This window comes from Rosa chinensis, chromosome 3 (genome assembly GCF_002994745.2).
Source record: "Rosa chinensis cultivar Old Blush chromosome 3, RchiOBHm-V2, whole genome shotgun sequence".
Taxonomy (NCBI): domain Eukaryota; kingdom Viridiplantae; phylum Streptophyta; class Magnoliopsida; order Rosales; family Rosaceae; genus Rosa; species Rosa chinensis.
Genome location: NC_037090.1, coordinates 35,171,141 through 35,182,660, shown reverse-complemented (window position 1 = coordinate 35,182,660; position 11,520 = coordinate 35,171,141). Strand labels below are relative to the sequence as shown.

Here is an 11,520-nt window from a genome sequence, read left to right as displayed (position 1 = left end):
AATGCTCCTCAGTCTCTCGACAGCGTCTCCCCAGAACCAAAACCTACAGCCAAAGCCTCGATCACTCTCCCAAACCCTCACTCTTTTCCTCAGCTTTCCAGGGTTTCAATTTTCAAATCCTCACCATACAACGTCTGGATCCCCAAATTTCAAATCTTTCCCTCAGCTTTCTAGGGTTTCAATTTTAAAATCTCCACCACACTCTGTCTGGATCCTCAAATTTGAAATCCTCGATTTTTCAATTTTCAAATCCCCAAGATGTCGCTCAAGGTTACAATCTGGGATTGGAGAAACGAAGTGCGGTAACATAAACACGGAGGCCATCCAAGACTTCTTCGAGCAGTCAACCTAAGATGCTTTCTCCGGCGGCATCTCTCTCCGATCCATTACCACCTTCAGCAACTCGATTATGATTTTAGGTTTCACTTCTTTCTCCCTAATCGATCCAATTTCTGACGCCTCTGCTGCCTTACGATTGCGAGAAGCGAGTTCGCGAACTCGAAATCAAAAACAAAGCCTATATGGTCACTATTTCAATCTTTCCTGTTTCGAAAACCAAATACAAAACAAGCTAAAATGGCATTTCTAAGGTCCGTGGCTAGTGCCATAGCTGCCTCTCGTTCTATTATCGGCCGCCAATGCCTTTTCTTCCTCTTCTTCCTCTCAATCTTTCCGATTCCCTCAACTCAAAAGCTTTCCTTTCTCTCCTCCTCCTCCCCAAACCCAAATCTTCTGTTCCTCGCTACAAGCCTTACCCACTCTTCCTCAGCTCTCCACATGAAAGCTCCCACATCGGAACGGAAGCCCTCCTTTCAGGTCTCACTTCAATTCTCACACCCTTCTTTGTTTTCTATTCATTCTTTGATGGGTTTAATTTGATTCGTCGATTTACTTAAATTTCATTGATGGTTTCTATTGTAAATCTTCAAGTACTTAACTTTTCTTTACTGATTCTGCAAATTTTATTGTTTTTCAACTGCAAAATGATGCTGTATTGTCAGAGCTATTGGTAACTTCCAACCTTCAGGAATTTACTTTCTTTTGGTTTAACTATATTGATTGCATATGTTCCTATTGAGAAATTTTGATTAGGATATGAGTTTCCTGGGCTGGAGTTGATTTGATGTTTATTTTAGAGGAAACAGTTATCTATGCTGGCGTTTTTTAGTTATGAAAATTAAGGGTCTGCTGATCTTGCTAAAAATCTAAACTGTTGGTTTTGGTTGGTAACAGACAGAGTACATGGTAGATATGAAATGTGAGGGTTTGTGTTAAGGCTGTCAAGAAAATGCTACTGTTGTTGATGGTGAGACTTTTGAGCTACTAGATTATACTAGAATTTTTGCCTCTCATCAATAGCAATTATCTTATGCTTAATGGGGTTTTCTTTTAGGGGTTACAAGTGTAGAGGCAAACCTCAACACCCAAGTCATTAGGATTCTAGGTGCAACCTCTGAAGACCATGAATGAAACTCTTAAGCAGACGGGTCAAACTTTTTTCTTGCATTTGGTTTAGGTTCAAATTTGTTTTCATTATCTTCTTCCTTTGTCATTGAATCATCCATTTAGGGTACATATTCATTGTCATTGGTACCTTTTGCATGGCTCTGGTTAAAGACTAGGATTCTTATTCGAGCGAGTTTTTCTTTTAAGTAATGTGAAAAGTGAACAGCAAGATTACTTTTTAGGTAGTCCAGTGAGTTATAAAGTTAAAAAAAAAAAAAAAAAAAAAACCATCTTTTAAGTTATAAGTAGAATACAAATGATATATCTGAGTATGAAGAATGGTATGGTTAGGCACATAGAGCTTGTTTTGATCACCCATATTAGTCAATCACAACATCCTGGTTTTCTTAATGGACTTTCTTTGTAGGCTAATCTCATTCAGTCTAAAAATACTATTATCGACTCAAAATGTGGTGTTAGTGGAGTAGGTTAGGATGCACTAGCTGTTTCTTACATTTCCATGCAAAATCTGGCCATATATATTCTTCGTCCTACTTTTGTATATATAGTAACATTTGGAACCAGGTTAATTGTGCAGGACGTGCTGCCAGGGAGGCTAATTTATACACTGAAATAACTGAAGGCACATATTCTTATAGCATTACTCGTCATCGTCATGGTAAAATTTTGAATTTGCTAGAATTTGGATTGTTCACTTCTTGGTAGGTACTTGAATGAACTTGAGAAATTAACTCTATTTATGTCTCAAATTTTTTGTATTACTATTGACGAGGAAAATATGCCTCAAGAATTTTGAAATGAAACTCAGATGCTTTTAAGGAATCTGGTCAAAATCGAGAGATACACGTGATGAAGTTCTTTTCTACACTTTAAATTTGTGGATGCTTACTAGGGCTGGCCTGGAGAACCGTAAAACCGAAGGAACCGCACCGAACCGCACTGAAAAACCCGGTTCGGTTCGGTTTTGCGGCATATGTATTTACAGTTTTTACGGTTCGGTCCCAGATGAAGTATGTTCGGTTCGGTTCCGGTTCTTGTTTTTAAAACTCCCTTGGAACCGAAATACATATGTCAGTGTATAAGTGGATATTAGGGCCGAGCTTATTTCTGTAAAATAGACCCCTTCCCATGTGATCAGACGCCAAATCCCATCCGAATAACTCCTATCCACTCGATCAAAACCCTAAAAACATCGCGTTAGTCTCTTCTCCAGTTCTCTCTAATGCAGAAACGCTCATTCTCTGCGCCTCCATTCTCCAACCCCAATTCTTATGATCAAAACCCAAACGAGCAAGACGATCGCCCTCAAAGTTTGGAACCCAGAAACATCGCATCCTTCGATTTGTGTTGGGCTGTTAGCCATCTGCGATTTGGTTGATGCAGCCCCGTCTTCGACCTCCGTCAATGTAAGCTTTCTGTGATTTGGTTAGCCATCTGCGATTTGGTTGCTTAATTTCAACTGATTGATTGCAAAATTCAGTTTTGGAGATCCAACATAGTTCTTTCGGTACTATAATGCTTAAGCATATGCTGAAACTTGTAGATCCAAAGCATATGCTTAAGCATACGCTGTTCTGCTGAAATATATTGATCTATTGCACCCTGTGATCTATTTTGTCCTTGCGTTATGATGCAAAAAGAAAAACAAGGAAACGCAACACCCTGTAACAAAATAAAGTTAGTCGATCTGCAGATTAAACACTATTTTTGCATGCTTGTATGATTAATTTGAAGCTCATATATGGAATATAAACTGTCCTGTGATTGGAGAAAGAATCTTGACCCAATTACCATCTTTGGTCTCTGATGTTTCTTTTTGCCTTTGTTTGGTTGTGAATAAATGATGACACTACTTTTGTTTTGTTTTGTTTTGTTTGGGGTTAGGAGTATGTGCCAGTGCATGATGGAGCCATAGCCAAAGCAAGTTGGGAGGTTCAGCAACAAGAACAACAGAAGAAACAACAAGTGGGGTTCAATGTTGCTTCTGCAGCTGCTGCATCTGCTACTACTTTGCATACTGAGATAGCTTTGTAAAAGAGGAAAGAGGAAGAGGAGGGATAAGGGATGAAAGAAAGTAAGTTGTAAGTTAGGGAAAAAGGTGCTTTGGGCTCTCTTTTGCTTTTGCTTTGCTCTCTGATTTTGGTCATAATAGACCAGCCTAATACCATAATGGTATGACTAGCTTTGATTGACAAGTAGGTAAAAGGAAGAAACATCTGACTGGTCCAATTGTCCAAATCTTCTTTTGTATGCTTAAGTTTAATCAAAAGGAAGGGCCTCTATGTTTAGGCTAGAAATATCAATATCATTATGGATATTATACCAGAAATTTGCTGATACTAGTTTACCGTGGTCTAAATGGATATTATACCAGAAAAGGAACTGTAAGTTTACCATGCACTCGAGCTAGTACTGAAGTGTTAACTCAGAAAATGTCCTTTGCAATCATTATTTTCTTTCTGATACCTAATGAGATATGGATTGATCATACAAACAAAAAGCAGGTCAATGTTTGCCAAAATCTTGTTTTCTCTGAACATTCGCTTTTCTTCTGTTGTGGTTGAATATTATCATGCATTGATATCTGTTTTCTTCCTTTTAATGTCTGCATTTTTTATGAGATTAGTGCTATCTGAAGATTGCCTTTTTTTTAAAGATATGCTATATTGCTTTTGCAGAGTACTCTTGCTCTTGAGTTATACGTAGAGAACATGCTAAAGTTGGAGAGCGGTGCGCTTGGCTAAGTTGTTCGGGTCTCAGTGGTCACATATGTTGTGCAACTGCTGCTAGATTTGGATGTATGTATATTGAATGTTGAATTTGATTTAGTTATGAAAGAAATGTTGGCATTTATTTATGATAACACTATCATCTGATTTCTGCAGTTGGAAATTGGATCATTGAAGAATTCTCACAAGATCATGGACTATTTCAGATGGAGCTGGAACACCTTTATCTAAATGATGGTAGTGAGGTATGACTGAGTTGGCTTAAACTAGGTAAATTGAAAACATGATGCATGTTAGCTTTGGAACTCTTTTTGAATTAAGGCTGTTTCTAAGGAACTCTTTTTGAGAAACATAGTGTGCTGTGTGGTTTTTGCTTTTGAAAATAGAACTTATGTATAGGTACTTAAATATAGGTACTGGTTTTTTTTAAAGATTAGTGTTTCATCACTGCTTTCTTTCTAAATGTTCTGATTTTGTTCAGTGCATTGCAAATTTGCAATATCATTCTATTCTTCTTTATGTACTGTATTAGGAACTGGGGAGCCAATCCATGATGATGCATTTTATTTACCACAATAGAATTTGATATTCATTTTGTGTGGGATTGATTGGACTGTGTGGGATTGATGGTTTGAGAATTAGGAACTGGGCATTTTTGTATTTACTATGCATTTGAGGTGAACTGGTAAATGGGTTTTCTTTTGCTGTGTCTGTTTTGCTCAGTTTTTTTGTTTGTTAACTGTTAATGAAAAAAAGATATTGCATCTGTTTTGAGGCCAGGAAATATTGCTTAACAAAATTGCTTGGTGTCTTCATTTCAGGCCAGAAAGTATTGAGGTTGTACATACACTTGCAGCTTTGAGAGTTTGGGAGTTTGCTGGAAATTTCTAATTTGTTATGTTGATGTTGATTGTTGAATATGTAGATTATAGATAATGTTGAGTTTTATGAGTGAATGGTATTTGCAATATTGAATCATTTGAATGTATGTATGGAAATCAGGAAAACTAGAAGCTGGAGACTAGAAAAGGCTGAAAAACAGTTTGTCTATATAGAAAAACCGAGGAACCGATAGTGGAACCGAACTGATCTTGGAACCGAAAAACTGAAAAACCGAGTGTGAAACCGAACTGAGATTGGAACCGAAAAACCGAGGAACCGACCCGAGAATGGTCGGTTCGGTTCTATATCGGTTCTTGATTCAAAAATCAACATACCCGAACCGATTATCTCTTCTCGGTTCCGGTTCCGGGTTCTGGATTTAAAATCGTAGAACCGACTCAGGCCAGCCCTAATGCTTACAATCTTTAAATCGTTGAATAAACATGATGTCTGGGAATTGTAGAAGGTTTCGACTTGTTTGCTGGTAGTTTTCAAAGTAGTATTGTGTTAGTTTATCAAATGGCATGAGTTTAAATTTGTGATTTTTAAGCCAGCATAAGTCTGACCATGCTAGTACGTATTTGGTTGAGTTAGTTGAGTTTTGGAAGATGTGCTTTGTGCCGAATTATTGGCTAAAGATTTCTAGAGTATTGATCTTTGATTTATTGCATATTGTTGTAAAATGAAAGCAAAAGTGTTTCAGAAAAAGAGAGAGTTTGGATGCATGGAGATAGAGTGTGTTTATTCATCTCACCATGAGGGGGTTTATATAGGAGTACATGATGATAGGCAATATTTAATAGCAACGTCAATTACTTCTATTCACAATCCTATCAATCACTAATCTATAGTGAAAGGCATATATGACTCTTCATCTATTTACATGATATTAGCCATAACTACTTACAACACTCCCCCTTGGATATTTCATGTCAATAGTGTTGCCTAGGCTGAGCGCTTCTAAGTTGCCTAGTCAAAAACCTTGCCAAGTAATAAAAACCATGTGGGAGAAAAACAACCTTGGTCGAAGGAGAAAAAGAGCATAACGCGCGTGAATGTGGAGTAGTTGTATCACAACAGAGATAGGTGAAGTCTTCTTATCAGCATCATAAGTAGATAGTATGTCTATGAGAGGGATGCATTAGAGTTGCTACACCAAAACCTTGCCCGGTAACCCAGTGGGTGAAACCCGTGGTCGAAGGGAAAAGATGAGTAAATGCATATATGTCAAATCAAGGCATCTTCAGGATGCAGTAATTGGGGTGACCATGCTAAAGATGTGCCTCGTCAAAACCTTGCCAGGTAACAAAACCTAGTAGGACAGAATTAACCCTGGATGAAGGACAAAAAGAGTACACGATGGTCAAGTTGGTATGCTTCATGATACTCCCCTTGAAAATTACATGTTAGGTAATTCAGATAGTTTACGTAGACCAATACCTTGAACATGCTTCTGGAATGTAGACTTTGGTAGTGACTTGGTAAAGAGGTCTACACGATTGTCTTTAGATCGAATATGCTTGACTTCAATCTTCTGATGCTCATGTTGTTGCTGATTGAAGAAGAACTTCGGTGCAATATGTTTGGTGTTGTCTCCTTTGATGAAACCCGTCATCATTTGCTTAATACAAGCAGCATTATCTTCGTGGATAGTGGTTAGTTTATCAGTAGTGGAATACAGTCCACATGTGCTTCTAACATGCTTTGTGATGGCTCTCAACCATATACATTCACGTACTGCTTCGTGAAGAGCTAGAATCTCAGCATGATTCGAAGAGGTAGCAATAAGAGTCTGTTTTGTAGACCTCAAAGAAATTGCAGTATTCCCAACGGTAAAGACATAACCAGTTTGGGAACGCGCCTTATGCGGGTCTGATAGATAGCTTGTATCAGCATATCTAACAAGGCGAGCATCATTCTGAGGATCAAGGGGGTTTGATCCATTTCTTGATGCAGAGGGATAGAATAAGCCTATATCGGTCATACCTTTAAGGTAGCGAAAAATGTCTTTTATGCCATTCCAGTGGCGGCGTGTTGGCGCAGAACTATATCTAGCTAAGAAGTTCACAGAGAATGAAATGTCAGGTCTAGTGCATTGAGCCAAGTACAATAATGCGCCTATTGCACTTAGATATGGGACTTCTAGTGCCAATATCTCTTCGTTATCATCTGCAGGACGAAACGGATCTCTCTTAGGATCTAGACTTCGAACAACCATGGCAGTGCTTGAGGGCTTTACTTTATCCTCATTAAAACGTCTTAACATCTTCTAGATGTAGTTTGATTGATGAAGTAGAATGCCATCAGCACGGTGCTCGAGCTCCAGGCCAAGGTAGTAATCCGTTCTCCCAAGATCTTTCATCTCGAATTCAGACTTCAGGTGCTTTGCGGTTTCTTTGAACTCTTCAAGAGTACCAATCAGATTCATGTCATCGACATAGACAGCCACAATTGCAAATCCAGAACTTGTTTTCTTAATAAACACGTATGGGCATATTTCATTGTTTATATATCCCATCCCGATCAAATATTCACTTAGACGGTTATACCACATCCGTCAGGATTGTTTTAATCCATAGAGTGAACGCCTCAAACGAATGGAGAGCGTGTTCCATGGTCTAGAACTATTTGCATCGGGTATCTTAAGTCCTTCATGAACTTTCATGTATATCTCTGTATCAAGATCCCCATAGAGATAAGCTATGACCACATCCATTAGCTGCATACTCAGTTTTTCGGAAACTACCAAACTGATAAGGTAGTGGAACGTTATGACGTCCATTATAGTAGAATATGTCTCCTCGTAATCAATCCCAGGGCGTTGAGAAAATCCTTGAGCCACTAGACGAGCCTTGTATCTCATAATCTCGTTTTTCTCATTACGCTTCCTTACATGGGGAGGTGTGGGAACTACAGGCCCAAACACCTTTCTCTTTGTCAAGGAATCTAATTTGACCTGGATTACTTCTTTCCATTTTGGCCAGTCGTCTCTACGTTGACATTCGTCAATGGAGCGAGGTTCGATGTCATCGCTATTTATAATTTCGGTAGCTATTGCGAATACAAATATATCATTGATGACAATCTCATTCCTATTCCAGATCTCACTTAAGCATGCATAATTTGCCGAGATTTCTCTATTCTCGGGAGTGGGTTCAGACGTTGGAGCGTCCCCCAACGTCGTCTCTTCTAGGATAGACCCATAATTCGGAATTGTCTCATGAGATGGATCAGTTGAGATCGCAATGTCTAGTGGATTCTTTTGTGCCAGTTTTACCCTCTTCCGGGGATAAGAATCCTTCGAACGTAGTGGTCTACCTCGCTTCTGGGCAAGGACATGTGACTGGTTAGCCGCCATGGTCGTACCTCGTCCATCTGGGGCGACATATCCTATAGGGACATCTATCCTTGCAGGCACATTTGCAGCAGGTATATGTGATCTCGTCACTTTAGCTAGATCAAAGAAAGCGTCTGGCATATTTTGGGCTACACTCTGTAGATCTAGAATTCTCCGTACTTCATTATCACATTGTGCGGTTCGGCGATCAAGATGAGACATAGTAGGGACATTCCACGTCAATTCACAACGTTCATCAGGAACGGTAATGTTCTTATCTCCCCCTAACGGCTGGAAGACTGTCTCATCAAAATGACAATCCGCAAATCTAGCGGTAAAGAGATCGCCTATCAAGGGCTCTAAAAAGTGTATAATGGATGGGGATTCATAACCGACATATATGCCCATCCGTCGTTGAGGACCCATTTTTGTACGTTGTGGCGACGCAATTGGCATGAAAACTACACACCCAAATACACGTAAGTGCGAAACATCAGGTTTATACCTAGTAACCAATTATAACGCGGAATAAGGTTGGGTGGCAATGGGCCATTAGTCGGACCAACATAGCTGCATCCAAAATTGCATAGCCCCACGCAGATACTGGAAGCTTGGTGTGCATTACCAAGGTCCGTGCGATCATTTGTAATCTTTTAATGAACGCTTCTGTGAGACCATTCTGGGTATGAACATAGGGAACTGGATGCTCAACATTAATCCCAAGGGACATGCAATAATCATCAAAAGATCTTGATGTAAACTCTCCAGCATTATCAAGTCTTATGGACTTTATTAGATAATCCGGGTAGTGAGCCCTCAATTTAATAATCTAGGCAAGAAGTTTAGCAAACGTAGCATTTCTTGTAGACAATAGTGTAACATGTGACCACCTTGTTGATGCATCAACCAAAACCATGAAATATTTAAATGGTCCGCATGGTGGTTGGATAGGTCCACATATATCCCCTTGTATCCTTTTTAGGGAAAGGTTAGAGTCTTTTTCAGTCTTTGCATATGATGGTCTTACATTTAATTTTCCCAATGAGCATGCTTGGAATAATGTGTTACTATACACAAGATCCTTTTTGGTAAGTGGATGCTCGTGGGATGAATTTAGGATACGGCGCATCATACTTTGACCTGGGTGTCCCAAACGGTCATGCCAAAGCAAGTAGTTGCTCGAATTGGTTAGCTTCTGGCTAGTTATGTGATTTGTATCAATCGATCTAATGGTGGTCATGTAGAGACCACTCGAAAGGCATTTCAGCTTCTCCAATGTATGCTTCTGGCCATACAGGTTGGATGTTATGCAAAGATATTCCACTCCTTTTTCCTCAGTGGTTTCAACGTGATAATTGTTGGCTCGGATGTCCTTAAAGCTCAATAACGTTCTTCTGGAACATGGAGAATATAAGGCCTCATTAATGGTAAATTCAGTACCATTAGACAACATAAAATGAGCTTTGCCATAGCCCTCTATCAAGTTGGATTGACCTGATATAGTTGTCACAGAGTAGGCAATAAGTTTGAAAAATACTTCCTATCTCGGAGTATGGTGTGCATAGTAGCACTATCAGCTAGACAACAAACTTCCCCACAAGACATGCCTATTCATAAATTTAATTCAATGGATCACATGTATGAAATAAATAACTTTATTGAATTAAACATCCAAGCATATCCAAATTATAAAATCAATATTCCAAAGATCACCAAAGATAATCTAAAAACAAATAGAAAGCATTATTCATAATAATAATAATATAGATATGGCACAAGTGCCTATTATGTCCATGTCCTTGAGTTTTCAATCCTCGATCTGTCCATTGGCTGCTTGGAAATCAGTAATCTCAAAAGTGGTATCCATAGGGACTGACTCTTCCACAAGGTTGGCATCTCGAGTTCCGCATCTGGCGTGATACTCTCCTATCTCTTCATTTGTTGCACGGCAGGTGCGGGAACAATGGTCAGTGCCTCCACATCTATAACACAGATTATGCTGATTCTGAGGGTGACGGGCTGGGCCAACATTCTCTCTAATTTGAGCTTGTTGGACCTCGGCATTTCGGTTTCCACCACGTGGGCCTTGTCCACATCCTCCTCGACCCCTTGGGCGATTACCTTGGTGGTCACGGTCATATGGGCCCATGTCTCCTTCCATGTCTCGGACGTTCAGGCCTCCTTCCCCTTCCACGACCCCCGTTTCTCCTTGCGTGGTTATTTTCGCGATGGGCAATAGCATTTGCTTCAGGCAAAGGAACTGCTCTGGTACCGGTGGGCCTTGCTTGATCATTCCTCAAAAGTAGGTAGTTGTTCTTTTCAGCGAGCAACAGGACGGTGACCAATTCTGAGAATCTAGCAAAGTTCCTCTCCCTATATTGTTGTTGCAGGTCCATACAGGAAAAAGGGAAGGTGGAGAAAGTTTTCTCCAACAGATCAACTTCTGTGAGCTCTTCTCCACAAAATTTTAGGAGTGACCGAATCCTGCAGATTTCAGAGTTATACTCATTGACAATCTTGAAATCCTGGAAACGTATGTTCTGCCAGTCGTGTCTTGCTTCTGGCAAGTAGATAGTCCTCTGATGGTTGAATCGCTCTTCTAGCGCAACCTAAAGGGACCGTGGGTCCTCTTTAGCTAAATATTCCACCTTGAGTGCTTCCTCCATATGTTTCCTGATGAAAATCATAGCCCTTACCTTCATATCTTCAGGGGCGATGTTGTCAGCATTAATTGTTGATCTCATCTTATTTGCAGTCAAATGGAGCTTGACATCCTGGGTCCACTTGAGGTAGTTCCTTCCGGAAACTTCCAAAGCAACAAAGTCAAGCTTGTTGAGATTTGACATTCTCTACAAGGATTCAAAGATAATAGTTAGTGCTATGGGTAATAATTTCCACAAGCAATCAATAAGAACTTCAGGTTCACATGATATGAAAAATAGGATTAAACATGTATGGTGAATTCATGAATGAAACTTCAAGTTTCTTATACGACATTATCGAAATTATAGATTCGATATACATGAAATGTTATTACTCAACCCTTTTGGTAACTCCAATTAAATACGACCAGGTAAGAGTATGAGGTTTGGGTGGAGCGAGGCT

General features: G+C 39.6%; 1 protein-coding gene and 1 long non-coding RNA gene across 2 annotated transcripts; one reads left to right on the top strand and one right to left on the bottom strand.

Moving 5' to 3' along the window:
- Positions 1-3,783: 3,783 nt before the first annotated feature.
- Positions 3,784-4,840, top strand: LOC112191722. Its single transcript, XR_002933081.2, has 3 exons — positions 3,784-3,851; positions 4,146-4,265; positions 4,353-4,840. It is a non-coding gene; the product is annotated as an uncharacterized LOC112191722 (long non-coding RNA).
- Positions 4,841-10,550: 5,710 nt separating this feature from the next.
- Positions 10,551-11,261, bottom strand: LOC112194489. The gene is made up of 2 exons (XM_024334721.1): positions 11,112-11,261; positions 10,551-11,024 (listed from the first exon to the last, which is right to left on the bottom strand). Exons 1-2 carry the CDS (start codon positions 11,259-11,261, stop codon positions 10,551-10,553), a joined length of 624 nt encoding a protein of 207 aa, XP_024190489.1.
- Between the last annotated feature and the right edge of the window lie 259 nt (positions 11,262-11,520).